Here is a 24,604-nt window from a genome sequence, read left to right as displayed (position 1 = left end):
CTGGCTACAAATTGAGAGAGCATTACACCCCTTACCTCATATGATAATTTGCAGCATCTTGTTACTAAGGAATTTCTTTTTTTTGACTGCAAATGTTCTCCGATTCACAAACATGCAATCAATAGATGGTAAAACAAGTGTACTTGACAGTGATAACTTTAATATGTACAAATTCCAGTAAAAGAAAAAAAAAAATTGCCCCATGAGTAACTGTTTTCAGATGGAAAGACAGTTTTCCAAGCTTTTGCACAAAGTCTGATATTAATCAGTGTTCAAAATCTTCACACTGCTTATCTGATAGGAACTGTAAATAACACAATAATACATCCATTAAATTTCAGGAGTGCAGACATAGACTATTTCTTCTCTTTCTAATATTTTGATTGTATACCTCCTGGTCATCTTCAGAGTGAGCCGACTGAAGCTACAGTGCTTGTTCTGTCAACTACAATACTAAAATTTTATCTGATTCTTTCGCTTTTCCCAAATGTAAAGTTGACACGCGAGTTATCCACTAGCATCACTACACCAAATCGAGAATTATATGAACAGTCCCACGTGCTCCATATTTTCTCTTGCATAAGTGTAGCAAATGAGGCCAAGTTGTGTAGCAAAGAGTAAATTAGGGCTGGTAGGAAATAGAAGATGGGGCTGTAACAATCACACACATCATTTGGTGAATGAGCTAAGGTCACCATCTTCTTCATATAGTTATAATATGATTAAACATTTATCCCAGTGTATATTTCTCTAGCAGATTTAATACTGGACAAAAAGAAACAGAGACAAAAGAAACTTATAAAAGCAAGGCTAAGCAGCACTACAATGCAAGCACAGCACAATATTTGATTGGGGGGGGGGGGGGGGGGGTTGCTTACAAAATTTGAGGAGGCAAAACAAATTTTAGCGGACAAACCAAGTTTTTGGGAGAGGGGTGGAGGCATTATGATTGCAAGGTGAACCAAAATATCTATGGGGAGCAACAAAAGTATTGGAGGGTAGAGTACAGAATATACAAGGAGTGGGGTTGGGGTGAAGAGCAGGCTCACACAATCTTGGGAGGAGGGGCAAGTACGAATAATACTGGGGAGTGGGTTGGTGTACCAATATACTGAGGGAGGGGGTAGCTGCACAAAAGAAAAAGGGAAGAGTAATCATGGCAGAAAATGGGAGGGCAGAGGATTGTGTTTTTTTTTTTTTTCCTTTTTTTGGGCGGGCGGGGGGGGGGGGGGCAGTTTGGCATATGAGGCATAAGATACAGGAGGATGGAGAATGACAGATATATGGATGAGGGGGGGGGGGGGCAGAGAGACAGGGAGGGGGCCAGACAAAGATCCTCCAGAACTGAATGTGTGTGTTAAATAATTTCCACTGCATTCAGGAATAGAGGGGAATTTACCAATACAACATTTGTGAATATGCCAACTGTTTACCTAATTCCTTCCTGATGATCAACTTTTGTTTTTAGAAGTATTTGCAAAAGTTAACAACTTTATGATGAGTTTCACAGTTTTTCGTGCTGATGTCCTCCTTTTTACATAAGGAGGAGACATCATGTTATGTACTATACAAAATTTGATGTTAACCATGGGAAATATATCAAACAAAGTCACAAGGAAGGCAGCAATTAATTCTTTTTCCTCAATAAATCATTGTTACAGTAGTCACTAGCCTGTAGTTAATACATTCACTCTTAATGAAGAAAGGCAAGATAGAGTTTAACAACCTATCAACATAAATGGATTAGATATGGAGCTTTATGTGAGATTTAATAGCAACACGGGAAGAACGTAGCTATGGTACTGTTAAAGGATTCATAATGGGATTTGCACAATGTGCTTTAGGGGAACTACAGAAAACCTATATCCATATGGTGCGGTAGAGATTGGAACCTTGCTCTTACTGAGTACCAGTTAAATGTATCATACTATCTTATGCCACTTAATTACTAACCTTTTTAAATACTTTCAAAACATGCAATTAATTTTTCCAAGGACAGATATTTTATTCACAGATTATATGTTTCTAAGCCCTGTTTGAAAACTGTACTCGACAGAACTATTAAAATAGCTTCAAGAGAAAAAGGTTAGATATGTACATTTTGGCAGCTGCTATTTCAATTTATCAACAAAAAGAAAAAGTATTTTTCTGAGTACAGTCACACTACTATATTAAAATTTTCTGTAAAATAATAATCGGATAAATAATTACCTGAATAGAAGCACTATGGTTGGGCATCCCTGAAGAAATGGATATCAGTACTGAAATTACAAAGAAATCCTGCCTTTAAATTGCTGCACTACACAATAACCTATGAAATAGTTTAGAAAATATGAAGTGAATGACATTTCTGGTAAAAGAATCACTTTAAAATAACTTATACCTGCAATTACAGTGTTGATACACTCATACAGCAGAGACATTGCAGACGTACTGAAACAAAAAGACAAGTTTAAATCAGATATCAAACTGAATAAAACAGCAACAACAAATTTCAGTCATAAAAAGAAAATTATAAAATGATTTTTCTGTAGGAGGCTGGGTGCACCAGAAGGCACAACACTTCCCTCAGTGTGATCTGAAGGATGTGTGTGTGTGTGTGTGTGTGTGTGTGTGTGTGTGTGTGTGTGTGTGTGGGGGGGGGGGGGGGGCAGAGAACACGGTGCAGATTACTGACAAATTAAAACCTATCTGTGAGATGTGAATTTTCACTATAGTATTAAGCTAATCTATATATCTTTCATTACAATTGAACTATCATATAACAAAACAGAGAAGGATATGTGCCCGCAAGGGCAGGGAGGGGGGGGGGGGGGGGAGAGAGATGTGCGGAGGTGAGACGAGTTGGTGGGTAATCTAATCTGGTGCTTAAATTTTCTATTTATTAAAAAGAAATCCTGTACATTGGTGACTGCCTATTATTCTACTAAATGACAGATTTTGAGCTGCTGATAACAATGGCAAATAATGTAGTCTTTTTAAGTTTATTTCTCTTGCTCCACTTTGAAGAATATTAATTTGAAATTTGTTTATTTATTAATTTATTTTTCCAACAGTATTTTCTCAATTGTTCCAGTTTCTTCTCATCTTGAGACTTTAAATTTTCAGTGAAATTAACATTATTGATATATGAATAAAAATATTTTTGTGAGTAACTCTTTGAATATTCTGGATGTAATCATAAGAAGGATGCAGTTTCAGATCACTAAATCTAGATGGTAGTATTCATATTAATAGGTTCAAATGGCTCTGAGCACTATGGGACTCAACTGCTGAGGTCATAAGTCCCCTAGAACTTAGAACAACTTAAACCTAACTAACCTAGGGACAACACACACATCCATGCTCGAGGCAGGATTCAAACCTGCGACCATAGCGGTCGCGCGGTTCCAGACTGTAGCGCCAGAACCGCTCGGACACCAGCGGCCGGCAGTATTCATATTAATAGGAATAATATAAAAATATATGCCTGGTGTATACTAATGAAACATACTTACCATTTTGGTATCAAAATAATCAACCTAAAAAAATACTCAGTGAATAGATATCAAATATTTGAGACGAGAGAAGTTTTGTAGGGCTTGTCAAATTTAGTTCTTGAGGCACTATATGTGCTAGACTCATCAAATCAGTTGAATAAAAATGGCAATTTTGAAATAATGCCCCTTTTGGATAAATTTCTGTGGATGCCCATGCAGAGAAGCATGTTAACAATAAAAAAAATATATTTTTTACGCAGAATTTTACTTTATGGGCAACAGAAGTGAAGAGCCAGAAAATGAAAACAGAAGTGATAAAAACTGTTCCACAATAATAAAACTAATGGAAAGCGATTGCTTCACATTTTCATAAACTGCATAAAATACACGAATTACTCACAATACTCCAGAAACTGATGCTACTAATTAACGAACCAACATTATACAGCAAAGAACAGGGTCTGATATAGTCTATATATGTACAAATAATGGTAAAGCTGGAGGAAGTATGTGGTGTGGTAATGACAAGAGCAACAAATAGCTGTCCACAGAAGGTGCACAGAGACAAATTTGATACAGATTTGTGCATGAAGAACAAATTCTAACTTCATACTTATATTGCAGCTGTGCCTGCTTTTCATTAGCAAATAAACTGTCTGAATCTTAATGACTACGGATTGGTAATTGAAAAGTCAGCATTCTTTTAACGAAAGAGAATTTTTCTATTGTAGTTTTATGTGTATGTAAACATATTCTCCTGTTACTTCTATGCTTGCTGCCCAATCATTTTCTAATTTATTTTATCTTTCTCACACCAATAGCCAACTGGGTGAAACATGTTAATTCTCCAGTTCCAATCCTACGGCCTACTCAGTGATCAACAATATTTCCAAAGCCAAACTGTTTCTCATACAGTACAAGAGCCTCGTTATGGTACCATTTTGTGGCTCAAGTGGTGGTTATTCCTCTTAAAATAAAAATTTAAGAGATGAATATGATAAATTAGAGGCTGGTCACTGTAGAAAGCTGCCTAATGCATTGAGTGTGTCATTATAGTCAAATATAATTACTGTTCAAAATAATGACAATCTATAACGACACATACTTTTTCCAGACAAAAGTAGTACTGCTTTTCCAGATGCTTCTTAGTGGCAAACATCTGAAGATCATTACAGACAAAACAAACATGTTGCATCTGAAATTACTTATCATTTGTTACAAAAGTATTATGTATGGAATTACTGGAAAAAATGTGACTGGACATTAATTGGAAACTTATGTGAGAGTGGGGAGTGCTTCTCAACATGGATGGTGAAATGTACTGTGAATATATAGAAAGAAAGAAGATCCTTTATCATTTAGCTACAATAAATTAGGTCAGAAACTGCAAGCAGTTAATTCCATAAATTATCTGGGAGTAGGCATTAGGAGTGATTTAAAATGGAATGACCACATAAAATGAATTGGGGGTAAAGCAGATGGCTGGCAGATTCATTGGAAGAATCCGAAGAAAATGCAGTCCGAAAACAAAGGAAGTAGGTTACAGTACACTTGTCCATCCACTGCTTGAATACTGCTCACCGGTGTGGGATACGTACTGGGTAGGACTGATAGAAGAGAGAGAGAAGATCCAACGGAGAGCAGCGCGCTTCGTTACAGGATCATTTAGTAATCGTGAAAGCATTACGGAGATGATAGATAAACTCTAGTGGAAGACTCTGCTAAAGAGATGCTCAGTAGGGGCTTTTTCTGAAGTTTCAAGAACATACCTTCACTGAAGAGTCAACCAGTATATTGCTCTCTCCTACATATATCTCCTTAAGAGACCATGAGGATAAAATCAGAGAGATTAGAGCCCACACAGAGGCATACCGACAATCTTTCTTTCCACGAACAATACGAGACTAGAATAAAAGGGAGAACTGAGAGACGTACTCAAGGTACCCTCCGCCACACACCATCAGGTGGCTTGCGGAGTATAGATGTAGATGTATGTCAATTGAATATATACTTCATCTACCTTTCAAATTCTTGACTTCACTACAATCCATTTTATTTGATTTCATTTTCATATGATATGTTGGTCCAAAATTTTCAAGTTTTTACATGTAAGCATTCTATCTGAGAACTACAAAAGTCCTTGAAGTTGTTTACACTATGTTCAAAATATTCATCAACAAGGTTAGAAGCTTCTTTGCCATTTTTCATATTTGAGAGCTTAATTTGAGTTTAAAACAAAGGGAGAAAGAAAGAAAGAAAGAAATCAAACTTCCACCTTCTGCAAAATATTCTCCTATTTTCTTATTATTGTTATTATTATTCACCCATTCAATTTCAGGCACTTAAGTGTCATTTTTATGGTTCTTGTCATTTCTGTAAAATACTGTATAGAATTTTGGTTGGTTTCCTATTTTAGGCCTAAAACTATAAAACGTGCATCTATTTTATCATGACAGCTCACCTGATGCCGCATTAATGTGTGTGTTGGATTGTTCAGGGTGGCCTGATGTTTTGCATTTTATGACATGACATCATCTGCAAAGTAGCTGGAAAAAGTATGTTTCTTTGCTAAAAAAATAATGATTTTTCAGACTACACTGAAGTGGAGGAGGAAACTTTTTGTCTGGTTGCTGGAAGTGTCTGTGATAAATATTTTTAAATGGTCAAAAAAAAGAGAACAAGAGAGTTACAAAGTATTCACATCTCCAGTATAGGGAAAAACAAAATGAGAAACTTTTCGGTAAGTTCTGATGCAACACACTACGAAGGAAAGGTTGTGTATCATTTCTACTCACTAAAGAAAGCTTAAATAGGGGTAACAATGCTCTGTTTATTTTCCAGGACAAGCAGGGAAATGATTGTGTTGTTTGCAGTGACTGGAAGAGAACAGGTGGATACTGCAGAAGACTATACTATCCTTTCACACAAAATCATCCTACTGACTGTTGATATGTACCTTACTTTGAAGAATTAAAAATACTAAATAAGATGAGAACATCTGGGAGACCTATGTGTGGTTGTACTTGTTCAGCCCACTCTGACCAATATCTGTGAATTGCGGACACAGGTTAGGCAGCTCTGTATCAGGAAGGCTTCCAAAAGTCTTCCTTACAAAGATTATCACAGAGGTGAAAGATCTTGTTACAAACTACTATACTCTACTGAAAATTAATTTAAGATCAACAGCTATGAAGGAATTATTGGATGAGGCTCAAGTGGGAAGCATTCATCTGATCTCACAACCACCAGTTGTTGCCACACCCTCATCCCCACACTTAAACACTTCCCTCTTGCCCTGTGCTATATGTTATTTATTTTTATTTCCTAAGGTGGTTGTAATTAATATTTTATTTGTTATTACTATGATATGCTGTGTATTGGGTAATAATGAATGAGGCGAGAACCAAGTTCATAAAAAATTATGAGTGGAGTTTAAGACTACTCTCTTGGCCGGGGTTTGCTGTAAGAAGTCAGTCTCAAGAAATAGTTTGGGCATTACATGCTTGCTTTGAGAAGGAAAACATTAAAAGTTTCCTCCCATCTGTTAAAGCATGGCAATGAAATGTTCAAGAAACAAGAAGAAGGTGGAAAACCATCATTTCTAAGAACTCTGAGGAGGGAGAGGGGGGGGGGGGGAGAATTGTTGCAACACAGATTAATTTGTTGAGGATGCGAGTGTTATCTGTTTGTGTTTATTATTGCAGAAAGAAACATCCAACACTGAAAATTGCCGGTCGTTCTTGAGGAAGTGCACATTGTTATTTAAGAGTCCAGCACAACTTGGGCTTTCACTACAATTTCTGTGGACATTCACTGTTGATGGAAAAAGAATACATACCTGTATGGCAATGCCTACTTTTAAGACAGATCCTTAAGGAGAACACGGATGAGGTTCTCCATCAGGGCTGGAGAAGCAACACAATTAAAGATAATGCCTTAATGATTAAAATTCTTCTGGGTATTATGCCGCATCATTGCTAAAGGCTAACAACAATAATAAACTAAAACTAATGTTTCGTCCGAATTGCAACGGCCCGTTCTGCAAGGTTGGCACAAGAGCTTCTGTGAAGTTTGGAAGGTAGGAGACAAGGTACTGGCAGAATTGAAGCTGTGAGGATGGGTCATGAGTCATGCTTGGGTAGCTCAGATGGTAGAGCACTTGCCTGCAAAAGGCATAGGTCCCGAGTTCGAGTCTCGGTCCGGCCCACAGTTTTAATCCGTCAGGAAGTTTCATATTTCTCACTGTTTGCAGCATAGCTGCTACAACACTAAGGTAGTGTTTTTTGTATTGCAGTTTTACTTTCTACCATTTCATGTAGTCTTATTTAAGTTTTCTCACTTACATTAAAAGGCATAAATTTCATTTTTGTTGTTGTTTTACAAATAAGTTAATTATAAAACTTCATCTTTTTCTCATAATGAAACCAAAACCTCTTGATGCACAAGCATAGCATTAAGCAAATTATCTTCTGTTAGGGATATCAGACAGAGTTTCCAGTTAGAAGCAAATGAAATAATGAGTTGTTTTCTAGATTTCATTTGCATAATGTGTACACCTAAATTCAATATCGAAAAAGTTCTCTGTATGCCGCTACTTCAGTAACATCGTCAGAAAATGCAATTTCAAAATTTTACATATATTTTCTTAACTTTTCTTTTTTGCCAGAAACAAAACTGCAAGTAGACCATAGTGTAACTCTTACAGATACCGTAGATACCAGTATCACCTCTACATGTGGCATTGTTTGTGATTCAGATGAAGATGTGTGTGCCATGCTGGATGTCTTAATCCTGCTGTCCCCTCCACATGTTACTGCCAAATTGTCAGTCACAAGGTAACTCTGAACAGAGTTTAGGTAGAGGTGCCTAATGCAATTGCTCATGAGTGTATCTCAACTGCATGTCACAAACTGACACTATTCGCTGGGTTGGGTCTTCATCCAATACAACTTACATTGATAATGCTTTAGCAATTTGACCCACCTAACAAATTAGTTTAACAACTTATCTCGAAGATGATAGCTGCTGAAATAAGATAGTTCTGTTGAAAGTCCACGCGTAGGACAACAGTAAAAAATGTGCAACATGATAAAAACACTTTATGCACACACCTAAACATAACCTAAATGTGACAGACATACTATTTACTCATTTTACTACTCAGTTTTGGTTGGTTTTTATAGTTGGAGGGCTCATTCTAACGTGTGAACTTTTTTTTGTCTCTAAAAATGATTTCACGGAGATGACATAGTTCCATGGCAGATCAGGTTTTGGCCGATTGTGTAATGAACTGCTGGTTACAGAAGAGCGCACAGAAGGTTCAGAATTTGGAGAGGACTCTGTTGCAGATGATGTACCTACTATATCATTTCAGAAACAACTAGAGTAACTGATGGTAGTCTGAATAATATAGTATCAATTGGGTGAAACATCTAGCACACCTGTTGCAAGTGGGTACATTCTTTTCAAACTTTTTTAAGCTCAGATTTTTCCTGTGCTTGAAGAAGCATTTCATGAAAGCTGTGAAAACGACTCAAATACTGAAGTGGCTACATATGTGAATTTATGTGCATGGACACAAGAGATGAGTCTGCATTTAACACAAGATGCATGTGGAACCTATATTTAGATGTTGGAAAAGTGTGTCTACAAAGGCATCATTTTTTATACATGCCAAGAGTTTCTTGTAAATGATAATGTCGCTGTTCAACAGCAAGAACTTCCTTTGGATTATTCTGCTAATTACTGGGAGAAATGATGCACAGTTCATAAGGAAAGTGTTCGCTTGTTTGCAAGCAAGACCTTGTTGTGCCTTAAGGCACTTCACTGCACAATTCCTGGCGCTCTGAACGAGAACTGTGAAAAAATATTGATCATTTAGTACCTACACGAATTTAAGCTCACTTCAACTTTTTCTGTGGAAATCGGCAGCTAATGCAGGTTCTTTCAAGAGAAGTGTGCACACTGAACTCTTACCACATGATCTCATTTCTCAGATGTTCAAGATCATCAATATTGAAGGCAATGTTGGGTAAGAATATTGTGTTGCACTATATAATGTACATCTTGATGGTACTGAAGCATTTCTATTTGGCTATTATGGTATGTGGCCTGCATCAATAGTACTCATTAGGAACACTACATCTTGTTACCAGATGCTGTTTCATCACATTTTCTAATGAAAACACAATTAGAAACTGCTGTGTAGGTTACAAACGAAGCACACAATGGCAAAGCTGTTTTTGAATAAGGACCTGATTATGTACTTCACCCTTTGAAAGAGAATGTGTGACTGCATACAAAATCTTGAATATTACACGATAGTTGAAGTAACTGACCCGAACATGGTCAGCTTTCTCTTAATACATCAGCAAGAGCAGCAATGTGGATGAGGTTCTTGTTTGTCATGCAGACTTCCTTGACACTTGCCTCAAGGACCTCTTTGCTAAGTAATCCAGCTCCATATCTTTAGTTTAGTAACCTAGTCAATGCTATTCATCTGGAGGACCAAAGACTTGTCACGAAGTAGCCATACATCACCACTGCAGTGACAAGATTTCAGCAACAAAAGCACGTATAAACTGATCTGAGTATGTTGTGAGCAACTGAATCACAAGATGACAATGATTACAGATGATCACAGACCCTACTGCAGTTGCAGCAGCAATCACTGGTCTTCGGTCAATTACAAAACACTAAAGAGCTTGACAGCAATGGCAGAAAGCACTACAAAAATGACAGCTGTCAAATATGTACCACACTGTGGAATTTTCATCATAAACTGACTGTATGGCTGGACAGGAGTATTGTCCTGTTATGTCTGCAATAATGCATCTAACAAAAAGCAATTATGCAGTGGGCTGTATAAACCAGAAGGCAGAGTATTTAAGTAACACTTCAGCTGAAAACTTTAAAGAAAATCTTTCATTACTCAAAAGTTCTCACACATTGCCCATGTAGTCTAGCAGTGGTTACCCGTTTTTACCCTAAAAATGTGTCTGCTGAGAAGAATTATTGTTGTGTGTTGGCCAAGGAAGTCCATGTTTCCTTGTTAATTTTTGTTTATGTAGAGAAATTTTTATATTGGTGAAGAACATTGTATACAAGTGCCACATAAACCTACTGGTAATTTCTTTCACTACTGGATGGATAGCTTATGTATGAATTAGGAATGTTACCTGTAAGCCGATACAATAAAACACATCAGTAATGGTAGCGAAATTTACATTTTTATCGCCACGGAAAAAAACATCAAAGAAAACTTGAAATGCCCAACATCCACACAGAAATTAAAAATAAAATATTGCTCATTGTCTTCCAGTTCTGCCGCTCAGTATCATGAGAAACATGCAGTTGCAGGGAGGGAGAAAAAGAACTGACAGTTTGTAAATATTGTAATACCGTTTCATTGTTAATGGCTTCATATGGCTGCGCTGTTCACATAAATATGAGAAACGAAACTCCCACCACACACATTTCTTTTCACAAATGTCCACACTAACTTTCACTTTCTGTTTCACCGTCCTCCTACGCATTGCTTCTCAGCGCTGCTCAGTAACATAACTTGGGTTGGACTAGCATTACCATTCCATACTAGGAAATCCTACAGCAAATACAGAATTGCAACACCTGCCACACGATTTTTAGTAATCATTTTTTATATGATACAATTAGTTCTCAATATGTTACATCTGACACTTGTATCATTAACAGATTAATTAGCCCAACAATACAGACAGTTAAGTACATGTTGTACCAATTGATGTTCCTGGTAGTTAGCAAATCATCCTTTTATTGTAACTGAAGTCATATAAATTGAAAACTTTCCCTTTGATATTTGAAATTATATTAGTGATTTTAGCCCATAGTGGATATTTTTAAATTTGTCTGATTTTGGAAGTGTGTATATTCAACTGAATCATTGAACAACTAAAAAGTGTATTTAATTGGGTGCAACTTAGGGTAATTTAACCAATTACATACAGGTCTCACAGATGTAGCATATTGAAAACACATAGTATCACAATTAGAAACTGTCTGAAAATGAGGTGCCAGAGATTGCACTTCTGTTTACATTTTAGAATTTCCTAATTTGGTATGGGTAATACTAGTACAAACTACAGGGTGATTCAAAAAGAATACCACAACTTTAAGAACGTATATTTAATGAAAGAAACATAATATAACCTTCTGTTATACATCACTACAAAGAGTATTTAAAAAGTTTTTTTTTTTTTACTAAAAAAAAGTTCAGAGATGTTCAATATGGCCCCCTCCAGACATTCGAGCAATATCAACCCGATACTCCAACTCGTTCCACACTCTCTGTAGCATATCAGGTGTAACAGTTTGGATAGCTGCTGTTATTTCTCGTTTCAAATCATCAATGGTGGCTGGGAGAGGTGGCCAAAACACCCTATCCTTAACATACACCCATCAGAAAAAATCGCAGGGGGTAAGATCAGGGCTTCTTGGAGGCCAGTAATGTAGTGCTCAGTCACAGGCTGCCTGGCGGCCGATCCATCGCCTCGGGTACTTGACGTTCAGGTAGTTACGGACAGATAAGTGCCAATGTGGTGGCGCTCCATCCTGCTGAAATATGAATTATTGTGGAATTTGCAGCTCTCTGCGAGTCGATTTTCCTGGGCTGCGAACAAATGCTTGCTGGATGCGTGCTACATTTTCATCCCTCGTTCTCTGCCGCCCAGAACTTTTCCCTTTGCACAAACACCCATTCTCTGTAAACTGTTTATACCAATGTTTAATACACCACCTATCAGGAGGTTTAACAGCATACTTCTTTCGAAATGCACCCTGAACAACTGTCGTCAATTCACTTCTGCCGTACTCAATAACACAAAAAGCTTTCTGTTGAGCGGTCGCCACCTTAGCATCAACTGACACTGACGCCTAGTCAACAGCGCCTCAAGCGAACAAATGTACAACTAAATGAAACTTTATAGCTCCCTTAATTCGCCGACAGATAGTGCTTAGCTCTTCCTTTTGTCGTTGCAGAGTTTTAAATTCCTAAAGTTGTGGTATTCTTTTTGAATCACCCTGTATATTACAACACTGAGCAGCAATCCACCTGAGGACACTAGAGTTTATTATTTCCAAAATTTTTGGATAATTTAGGGAAACAGTTTTGTGGGGGAATTAAGTATCCTTCAAACTCCCACTCCCAGCAATTGGAGAGCTTGTAAGAACAACATCTTTCGGGAGAATGTGGGTGTGGAGAGGCAAGCAATGTGTAAGTGGACAACTGACCAGAAAGTGAGAGTCTGTATGACGTTTCTATGAGGACAGTGCAGCCAGACAAAATCAGTTAACAATAAAATTACATTAAAATTAATAGAAACTGTCAACTCTGTTTCTTTGTGTGTGCTCCCTCCCCAAAACTGTTGTGTTCCTGGCAATGCTGAATGGCAGAAATGCAAGGCAGCAAGTAACAGTTTATCTTTAATTGTGAACAATGTATCACAAAACCTACAGGTAAGTATTCTTGGAACCAATTGTATAGTTTATGTATGAAATAGGAACGCAACTTTTGGAATGTACAAAACACATTTCAGCAATACCAGTGAAATGTATATCTGCAGTCACCATCCAATAAACTTGTAAGTTGCCCAACATTCACTTACAGTTCCTAGTTTTTCTTTTTTTTTTCCTGCCACTTATTCCTTCTTCACCTCTCACAATGATTTGTGTATTACAAAAATATCAATTAGTGCTGCATTTCAGAGTCCACATTAAAATTTTAGTTACTCTGTAGCTGACTCTTAAGAAAGTTTAAAAATCAGTAAGACAAGTGAAAGGCTATATAGTTTTGCGATGTATAAATCAAGTATTCGGGCAAACATAATTTAGTATTAATCACATGTCATTAAAACTGTATGATGAATCAAAAATTTACCACTCACATACGACATATAGCATTGCCAAAGAAGGGAATCATAATATAACAAGAAGAAGGAGCAGGAACTTAAAGGGAAACGGTACAATGACAGAAATTCTAAGAGGGTACAGGAGTATAAACGACTGATGAGCCACAGCCTGGAAAGACAGTAACTGGAAGTGTGTATCGGGGAGGAGGTAACCCTGAGCAGGAAGATAAGGAGACAGAGACTGGGAAGAGGCAAAACGTTGTAAAAAAGTTTGGATGTTAGCTAAAGGGTATGGGAGAGAGGAGGAAGTACAAAATGAAAGGAAGTGGATGGCATGGAAGTGACAATAAAACTGAAGATTACATTAGGGTTAACATCACGTGCTCTGAGGGGGAAATAGGCACAAAGGAGAAATGTTACCAATTTTAGTCAATGCAATGTAATGTTGCACAAAAGGGCTATAAAATCACTAATTTTTTCTAACTGCAGTTCCAATAGATACCTTTTGTCAATAATAACCATAACGTCTTCACCTACGTAAGAGGTCTCAGAAACAGTTGTGAAGCAATGTTACAAGTGTACAACTCTCAGTACCTGATAGGTTAATTTAAAGACACAATTATACTATTATTAGTGGAAAATATTCTATATTTCGAATTAATGACAGAAAAAAATTGTACACTATTTGCTTAGCATCTAGGTTTAGTCAAAAATTTCAAATGGAAAGACAGTAACTGGAAGTGTGTATCGGGGAGGAGGTAACCCTGAGCAGGAAGATAAGGAGACAGAGACTGGGAAGAGGCAAAACGTTGTAAAAAAGTTTGGATGTTAGCTAAAGGGTATGGGAGAGAGGAGGAAGTACAAAATGAAAGGAAGTGGATGGCATGGAAAGCAGGTAGAGGAGAGACGAGGTGGCAGGGACTGTATGATGCAGGGACCTGCAAGGTGCCAGGAGCAGACTCTGTGTGTGTGTGTGTGTGTGTGTGTGTGTGTGTGTGTGTGTGTGTGTGTGTGTGTGTGTGTGTGTGTGTGTGGACCGGCCAGTGGGGACGCACCAGGTATGTACTAATGAGTAGTGGTAGTGGTAGTGGTGGTGGTGGTGGTGGTGGTGGTGGTGGTGGTGGTCGGGGGGGGGGGAGGGGGGGGGTAGGTGCCTGGTGTGGACCAAACAGTGTGGGTGGGTGTCGGGTGTGGACCAAGCAGTGTGGGTGGGTGTCGGGTGTGGACCAAACAGTGTGGGTGGGTGTCGGGTGTGGACCAAACAGTGTGGGTGGGTGTCGGGTGTGGACCAAACAGTGTGGGTGGGTGTCGGGTGTGGACCAAACAGTGTGGGTGGGTGTTGGGTGTGGAACGGACAGTGGGGGTAGGTGTCGGGTGTGGACTGGTGAGCGAGGGAATGGATTATAGGGTTACAATAAACCACTTCTTTCTATGATCATAATTCAAATGCAAATCTTATTACTCACATTAACACTTCAAAATAAAACTCCAGCATGTCTATTACTGTGTTACAAGGATATGTGACACATGGAAGTGACAATAAAACTGAAGATTACATTAGGGTTAACATCACGTGCTCTGAGGGGGAAATAGGCACAAAGGAGAAATGTTACCAATTTTAGTCAATGCAATGTAATGTTGCACAAAAGGGCTATAAAATCACTAATTTTTTCTAACTGCAGTTCCAATAGATACCTTTTGTCAATAATAACCATAACATCTTCACCTACGTAAGAGGTCTCAGAAACAGTTGTGAAGCAATGTTACAAGTGTACAACTCTCAGTACCTGATAGGTTAATTTAAAGACACAATTATACTATTATTAGTGGAAAATATTCTATATTTCGAATTAATGACAGAAAAAAATTGTACACTATTTGCTTAGCATCTAGGTTTAGTCAAAAATTTCAAATGTAAGCTGGGTATATCTACATATTTCTGCAAACTAATAACAGAATACTATTTTTAGTATTATTATTGCAAGCACAGTTTTTTTACCTGTGGATGAGATTTGTAAGAGGTTCTATCAATTTTTTACCAAGCCGAGGTTCCAAAGGGGTCAGAGCACCAAACTGAAAATAAAACAAAAGAATGTGAAGGGTATCTATATTTACTTTGCTACGAGAAACTGACAGGGGAAATCAGAAGCAACTCAACCAGTTCATTTTACCTGGAGATGAGTTCTATCAAAGGCTGCGAAAGTTTACGCCCAATTTTCGGTTCTATGTGAGTCATAACTCCAAACTGCAAAGTTGAAACCAGTATGAACAATGAAGAGCTGAGTCAGTCACCTTTAAATGTGAAGCTCAATCTACAGTTATATACACAGATTTCATACACGTCTGCCACTCTGAGTTACATCTAAAATGGTAGTCTCTGTGCACATAGAAAGAATAGGGGAAACAAGGTAGCACATTTTATGCTGCCTTAACACACATGTTGTTACAATGGATCTGTAGTTTACTTCAGGAGTATAAACTGAATTAATATGGGATGATGTAAACAGTTTAACAGAAACATGCTGTGCTGATCTTCCTAACTACTGAAAGAAATGCATGTGTCACCTCATTCTGGATTGAATGGATAAATGCAGTAGAGGTAAAATGAACGAAAATGTGTTTGCAAAAACATTATTATTATTATTATTATTATTATTATTATTATTATTACGACATCTACAAGGGAAGTTTTTAAAAGTGATAGAGAAACTTTGATTTTTGGGGACATTCTCTCTGCATCTTATAAAAGTGCTGTCCATCAAGCAATATGCGCAAGTACATTTTCTCAAAACACTAGTGAAGTCACAATATTTCGTTTATGGAAAATGAGAGAGCCCCTGCTGGGATCTCAAAACAATGGTCCTAGGTTTTCTTTGATTTTGGAAATAGAAATACATAACATGGATTCAGATGTCAGTTGAGAGATGGATGTCCGAATTTGGGAGCCCTCAATACAGTAAGGTGACAATTGTCATGAGATACCTACTAATATTGTGTCAGATATTTTGCCTAGTGTAGTAATGCAACTTGACATGGCATGGGCTGAACAAGTAGTTGTAAATACCCAGCAAAAATAGTGAACCATGCTGCCTCTACAGCTGTCCACAATTGCAAAATTGTTGCTGGTTCAGGATTTTGTGCATGAACTGACCTATCAATTATGTCCCATATATGTTCAATGGGATTCATGTCAAGCAATCTGAGTGGTCAAACCATTCACCCGAATTGTGGGGGCTTTTAGACAGTCATTTTTCCTTCGCTCCATTTGTGAGTAGAACAAAATCACCTCTGCCATGCATCATATGGCGGTCTGCAGAGCATTTATATGAAGATGTGGATTACAAGATAGTACTAAACTTCTGGAGCTTGTCACACCATGTTTTTCAAACCAATCATGAACAGCTATAGCCAGGTGACATGGTGCATTGTCATCCACAAAAATTCCATCATTGTCTGGGAACATGAAGTCCATAAATGGCTGCAAATTGTCTACCAAGTAGTCGAACATAACCATTTCCAGGCAATATTTGGTTCAGTTGGACCAGAGGTCCCAGTTCATTCCGTGTAACACACAGCCCACATTATTATGCAGCCACAACCAGCTTGCACACAGTCTTATTGACAACTTAGGTCCATGGCTTATTGGGTATGTGCCACACTCAAAACCTACCATTAGCTCTTAACAACTGAAATCAGGACTCATCTGACCATGCCATGGTTTTCCAGTTATGTAGGGTCCAACTGATATGTTTACAAGCCAAGGAGAGGCACAGCAGGCAATGTGCCATTAGCAAAGGCACTCACATCAGTCATCTGCTGCTATAGCCTATTAATGCCAAATTTCACTGCACTGTACTAACAGATACATTTGTTGTATGCTCCACATTGATTTCTGTGGTTATTTCAAGCAGTACTGCTTGTCTGTTAGCACCGACAACTCAATGCAAACTTCGCTGCTCTTGATCGTTAAGTGAAAGCCACTACATTGTCTGTGGTGACAGGTAATGCCTGAAATCTGTATTCTAGGCACACTCTTGACACTGTGGATCTCAGAATACTGAATTCCCTAGCGATTTCTAAAATGGAATGTCCCGCGCGTCTAGCTCTAACTACCACACTGCGTTCAAAGTCTGCTGATTCCTGTAACGCGGCTATAATCACATGGGAAACATTTTCACATTAATCACTTGGGTACAAATAACAGCTCTGCCAATACACTGCCATTTTATACCTCATGTATGTGATACTACCGCCGTCTACATATGTGCATATCATTATACCACAACTTTAGTCACCTCTGTGTAAATGCCTATTTTGTGAGCAACCAACGAGCAGGCATGTTATGGCACTAAACCAAGGACTCATGCTGATGTGCATATAAATACTTCTTTTGAAAAGCTTTGGAAACCATTCTACACCATATACATCTATGGCTATTGCCCGACCAAGCACAGTGTGTGAATACAGTGACCCTAAACATTTTGTTCCTAATTCTTTTGTATTCCCTTCCAGGAGAAAATAATGATTGTAAAAGGTCATGCTTAGTGTTACGCTCATCATTTTTTCCAGGTGCATGAATTGCTCCATTAGATAGCCTCTGCACAAGAATGTGATACAGAGATTGAAAGGCATACAGAAAATGAATCTCAGGCAGAAAATGACTGATCAAGCCTCGTTAAGCTGCTAGATCAATCTCATTTATTTTCTATCATTTCCTTGTGGCCCACATTTCTAGTCATCTCATGTCAAACTGCACAACTAGAGAGAGAGAGAGAGAGAGAGAGAGAGAGAGAGAGAGAGAGAGAGAGAGAGAGAGAGAGAGAGAGAGCACTAACTGAAGTCCTATGCAAAATTCTATTAACACTTGCATGTTCTATTTTTACGTTCTTAGCATTCTCACTTTGTTTTGTTCTGCACGCAACTATTATAACACAGAGAGCATAAAATAAATGCATCTATATACTGTTCTGATTCTAATGGTTAAAACAATATCTTCAATGAGACTGTTACGAGGTAAAACAATGCATGGAATACTTTTGTAAATACAAGTTTGAAATAACTTCAGAGAAAGTGCAATACATAATCACATTAAGATGATATACACCCTATTTAACAAAGTATAAGATGACATTGAATATACGGCCCTCCGATTTTTTAAGAGCTCCTTGAGAAAATCTTATTTTTAACACACTCTTACTAATCAAAATCGTAATTTTGATGTTTTTGATTGATATGAAGTATCGGCCCAAAAAAGTTATCATAATACCTATTCTAAACTTATGCAATTTATTGATTATGTACATTTTGACAATACAAGGAGAAATAAAATAAACAAAATGAAATGGTTTCCACTAGGTATTATCTTGACTTTTTTCCTTACTACCTAAGCCAGTTGTCTGGGGTAGCACTATTTACCATCATCATCATCATCATCATCATCATCATCATCATCATCATCATCATCACCAGTCACAGTTTATTTATGCCCACAACATGTTTCGAATGTTTAAACCTGGATCAGATGGATTTACATGTGTGGGTAACTTGTGGCATTGTCTCCAATGGTCACAGGCTCCTTTCTCCATCTCAACACGACACAAACTTTCGACACATAAAATTTCATATAACACATGTGATGTGTTATGACAGAGAAAGGAGCCTGTGACCACTGAGTCAGTGCCACAAGTTACCCCAAAATCTTAACACAACACGGACATGTCACACTAACACAAGCAAACGCACCGGATGATGGAGGTTTAAACTTTGAAACACATCATGGATATAACGAAACAGTGTCTGGTAACAGTAAACTTTTTGATTCACTCCACATCAATAACAGCGACAGTAAAACCTAACCTAAAATGTTCGTATCATTATTGGTATCTGGGATGATAGTGACACCTATGAGAGGTGAGTAAAGAGATAAGGTATTCTTATACACAAGCAGCAATGAAATTTATAATCTTGGCTATCACCAATATTTGGCAGTCTCTTGTGAAATGTGATTTCTGAGGTTGTGTTTATGGTGGAACCTCAGAAATGTAAGTCATGGTATGTGATAACTTGTTCCATTAGATTGCCTTGTTCAGATCCAGGAGGAAGAAAAACAAATGTAGCTGACTCATCTTGTTAACTATCTCCTGATGCATCAGTTCCCTACTTGGAGGGAGATATACATTGCACAGAGCAAAATCTATAGTTGTCTGTATGCAAACAACCACAACCTCTAATGTTGTGTTGAGTGTACATTCATATATCTATACATTTTAGTGATCAAACACCAGACACCATCTGATGCTCATTTACAGCCAATTCTATTTTTGGAATAGGAACAGTGATTACATAGGGAAGGGGTATATGTTTTAGGTAACAGAGTTTCCTGAAGGATAATATATGTTGCTTGATAAACTGACAAGAAGTGTGAAAATAACCATTACAGTTCCACTGCATAATGCCAGTAGGTGTACCCAGATGTAATGGAAAGGAAGTATGAAGATTGGTCACATTTCGCTTTCTGTTCACACCATCTGTTGAGTAAGTACAATGTCCACAAGCATTATACCAGTGTAGCTGGAGCCACTTGGTCAACCTTGACCTTTAATTTTTTTCCCTTGTTTCCATTGTTCTTTTTGTATTTAATCTTCTTGTGGCGTTTTGTCTCTGGTTGGGGTATCAGGTGGTACATCTGGAACACAGCACAGGAGCACTATTCTGTGGCACATAGCTTGTACCTGTATCAATCACTGGCTGATATCATGCGAAAAGGTAGTGAGAGTCTCAGAGTAGGCCCACCCCCTGTTGGTGGATGACAGCTGCGTAGGACTCTTTCCCATCAGGGCAATCCCTGATGCAGGTGTAGTGGGAAAAGGGGGAGGAGATATTGTTCCATTTATAGACAGATATATTAAGACAGCCACCAGTGCTCAACAATGGTGAATATGTGCATGTCTCCACCCTTGCAATAAGGCTTACTCACCATTATCTTTCAAGTAATAAGTTCTATTCGAAGTGCAAAATAAAAGCACCTGTGTCTATCTTTTGGCATCTGTTGTATATGGCAGACAAAATGGATACGTCACTGCTCCAAGTTTGCATGTAGTTTTACATCTGTCTGCACCATGTCTGTCTGGACCACGTTGAGGCACTTGTGAGCAGTGATGATGACAGGAATGTCAAGGAGCTCCTCACAGGAAACAATGCCTGTGACAGCAGCTGTTGCAGTTTTAATCAGGATACGGCTACTTCACATTTTGCTTATTGGGAGGGGGACTACTTTTCACCAGTTCTTTTAAATCTGTCTTCCTCTCATTGCGTGGCTATGGAAGAAACAGTCTTGCGACCATATCTTTCCACACGGAACTTATCATTCCCTCTACTGAGAATGCTAGGGTCTTGTGGCTACCAGCACGAGAAGGTTTTATCCTTTTCATCACACATTGTCTGCCATGGTCCAGGGGCTCCTCTCCCCATGGGCACCATCATGCCACAACAATTGCTGTCCAACATGATAACCGTTTCCCGTAGTCCCTGAGCCCCATACTCAATAAGCAGATATCCCTAGGTATGCATATGGAGTTGTCAGTTCTGGCACCAACAGTACGAGCCCTGCATTGTCAGGAAGCTATGACTTTTTGGGTACCTGACAACCCCCCTCCCAACTTACAATGAGCTGTTTACCATTTCACATGTTGTGCACCTAATCCAATCCACTCACACAAAAGGAGTTTAACTTAGGACTGTACAATGAGTGGAATGTATGCCACATTTAGTGACCTACCCTGCATATTCTGCACTACTGTAAAATTTTGGAAGAATGGAGGTAAAACATGGAAGAGGGAATCAAACATGAGCTAATGCAAATGAATGGGGAAAAAGAAGGCTACAAACAATGAAATAAGCAATCAATCAGAACCCCACAAAAAAGGCAAGCTATCAAAAGGGAAGCAATCCTACATACAATGTCAGAGAAAACAAATAACCAGAGAGTAAAACTGTAGTGCAGATAAGGAGCAAGTATTGCAATGGCTTGGGGCCCTATGCTCACCACACATGTATCCACAGTAGAGTTGCAAGCCCCATGTGGGATTTGAAAAACTAAAGTCCACTATTATAGAACACCCCATGTAACACTAATATAACTGGCACCTATGGTGCAGTAGGTCTCCAAATGTCGTTTGTTACCAACTGTTTTGATTCAACAACCATCCAACCCCATCAACACTGAGTGCACGCATGTACGTAAGTGTACACCAGTTCACCGAAGGACTCGTCCAAAAGCTAGCAAAGTTTCAATTCTTTCCTGTGTGTCTGTCGAAAACTCAAAACCTGAAATAACATATGTTGAAAACTTTTATTAGTTAATGTAATTACCACACAGTATATGAATTTTTTTACGATGAGGACCTGAAAAGTTAGGACTGTTCCTTTCCTGACAGTGAATAGCCTAATGATGGATTCTTCCAGTAGATGCCTCTGTAGCACATACAATTTTGAAACGAGTGACTGTCAGCTGTATGGAAACCTCCTTTAGATATAAGTACTTGTTTTTGTAAATGATATTTCATGTCCTCTAAATTTTTTACAGTTGCCAACATTAGAAACTGTTTTACATGCAGCATGTGGCACCATTACAGGATTACTGATCTTTCCATCAAATGATAAGCAAACAGACTGAAAATAATGTACTTCACCAAGATGCTGCCAAAGTAAAACACAAGGAAGATAGTGGAAGAGCAATTTTTATCCACAAAGTCAATTCATTAAACATGACAAAAACATCACTGCAAAAAATTTTGACAGAACACAGTTCTATTCCCCAACCCCTTGTCAGGAAAAAGTTTTTAATGTTGGCACTGGGCCAGAGTCATACAGTATTTTTTGGAAGAATATACCACAATTTGACTGCATGTTTCTATATATTTCTTGCGTACAGTCAAGATTTTGGTTCTCACGTCATTATCTAGTACAGTGTTTTTGGAACATTAACATAATTTTCCTGTGTACTGTGCAGGATGACAAATACATAGTTCAAAACATTTGCTTAATACTGACATAAATGGCACAAAATTAACATCTTGTAGGAATGCAGCACATCATCATACAAACACATCATATCTGGGAATGTCAGTATGTGGCACAATGGGCTAATGTCATGTTTAACTTGGTTCTTCCAGTTAAAATGACAAAGAATTGCCTAACTTTCTCCATGATATAAAGTGACCAACTAGAGACTATGCCGTAATATTTTTCTCCACCTTCTGAATTAGAAACAATTACTACAGCATCTACGTATGACTAACAAAATTGCGTGCATTTGTCGTCCTATAACTTTCATACAGTTTTTCTAGCTTCTATATCATATACCCAACATGCCACTTTATGAACTCTGGAGAAGGGTACATATGGACCAGTATCATTTTACCCACACCGCCTCCATTTGTGATCAATGCACTGGAAAAAATTCTGTTACCAAGCTATAATTTCCCTAATTTTAACATGATGGCTATTACTAGATACACATCTGAGAGGAAGCAAGAGGTTTTTCGACTTGTATTTGGTAATACGCACTATTAGATTTTCAAGAGTAAATCTGTATGTTGCACAAAGTCATTCATATAGTCCTCTTTCAGTGAAATTTTATCATCTCCCCATCAAAGTTTGAAAAGCTTCATTCACACAATGTTTACTTCATAGTTATTATAGGGAAACTACTATACCATCACACCTAACAACTGACTTTCCCTACTACACTCAAATATGCAGTCAAAACCACATTTAAGACAATGGTTCAAAGCACCTGAAAAAGATCAATCCCATTACTTATCAATGCTCCGTTTTCTTACTCATAGACAAAGATGTTGGTTTTATTGTTTTAAAAATACGTCTCCTTGGATATTTTTTCCCCAACGTATTACAGTATCACAGTTACAGTCTACTGCAGTTTTAATATGCCTACAAGATATTAACACACATCTTACTGCAGAGAGGAACTACGACTTTAATATGGACCTTTGTCTTTTTGCAGACAACTGGAATGCACTGTCTATGTGAGCTAAAAATTTGACTGACAATCTTGCGTATTCTTTTAACACATCAAGTACTTTAACATTGGATTTTTTATAAATATTAATTTATGGATAATTTAATGCCTCTATATGAAAAGAGAAGAAACCACTTATTTTACATAATTAAGTTACACAATTGTTTAACTCACCAATTTAATAATCTTTATAAGCATCCAGTTGTTGGTAGAAGTGGTCATCAGTTTGAAGAATACAGGTGCTAAACTCAGGTAATTCTTTGGATTCTTGCGAGCTAGTTCACAAACTACATTTACAGCAGCTGACTGCACACCTAGAAACATTAAAGGTAATAAATGGGATTAGTAGGGTATAATCATCAGTAATAACAGTTGTTAAATTAGTAAATTAGTAAATCAGTAATTTAGGTCATCAAATAATTATTTTTAACAGTAATATCTACATCTTCATCTATATTCCACAAGCCACCATACGGTGCGTGGCGGAGGGTACCCTGTATCTCCACTCCTTTTCCACTCAAAAATAGAGTGAAGGAAAAAATGATTGTCTATATACCTCCGTATGAGCCCTAATTTCTCATATCTTATCTTCATGGTCCTTACGCAAAATGTATGTTGGCGACAGTAGAATCATTCTGCAGTTAGCTTCCAATGCCGGTTCTCTAAATTTTCTCTATAGTGTTCCTCGAAAAGAACATTGCCTTCCCTCCATGGATTCCCATTTGAGTTCCTCAAGCATCTTTGTAACACTTAAACGTTGTTCGAACCTACCGGTAACAATAATGTATCAAGCACGCCGCCTCTGAATTGCTTCGATAACTTCCTTTATTCCGATACGGTATGGAGATGGGAAAGAGCCACCGTGGTACAACAACCGAGTTAGAAAACTGCTGCGGAAGCAAAGGGAACTTCACAGCAAACATAAACATAGCCAAAGCCTTGCAGACAAACAAAAATTACGCGAAGCGAAATGCAGTGTGAGGAGGGCTATGCGAGAGGCTTTCAATGAATTCGAAAGTAAAGTTCTATGTACTGACTTGGCAGAAAATCCTAAGAAATTTTGGTCCTATGTCAAAGCGGTAGGTGGATCAAAACAAAATGTCCAGACACTCTGTGACCAAAATGGTACTGAAACAGAGGATGACAGACTAAAGGCCGAATTACTAAATGTCTTCTTCCAAAGCTGTTTCACAGAGGAAGAC

General features: G+C 38.0%; 1 protein-coding gene across 2 annotated transcripts in view; it reads right to left on the bottom strand.

Moving 5' to 3' along the window:
- LOC126298835 (AP-3 complex subunit delta-1) overlaps positions 1-24,604 on the bottom strand; it is a 234,114-nt gene that overhangs the window by 138,567 nt on the left and 70,943 nt on the right. For both annotated transcript variants that reach the window (XM_049990312.1, XM_049990313.1), the window contains exons 7-10: positions 23,577-23,716; positions 15,363-15,436; positions 2,384-2,433; positions 2,212-2,261 (exon numbers count right to left, since the gene is read on the bottom strand). In XM_049990312.1, the coding sequence (XP_049846269.1) occupies positions 2,212-2,261; positions 2,384-2,433; positions 15,363-15,436; positions 23,577-23,716 (314 nt within the window). The remainder of the gene's footprint in view (positions 1-2,211; positions 2,262-2,383; positions 2,434-15,362; positions 15,437-23,576; positions 23,717-24,604) is intronic.

The sequence above is a fragment of the Schistocerca gregaria genome, chromosome X (assembly GCF_023897955.1).
Source record: "Schistocerca gregaria isolate iqSchGreg1 chromosome X, iqSchGreg1.2, whole genome shotgun sequence".
NCBI classification, from domain to species: domain Eukaryota; kingdom Metazoa; phylum Arthropoda; class Insecta; order Orthoptera; family Acrididae; genus Schistocerca; species Schistocerca gregaria.
This window is presented reverse-complemented; position numbering and strand designations above follow the sequence as displayed.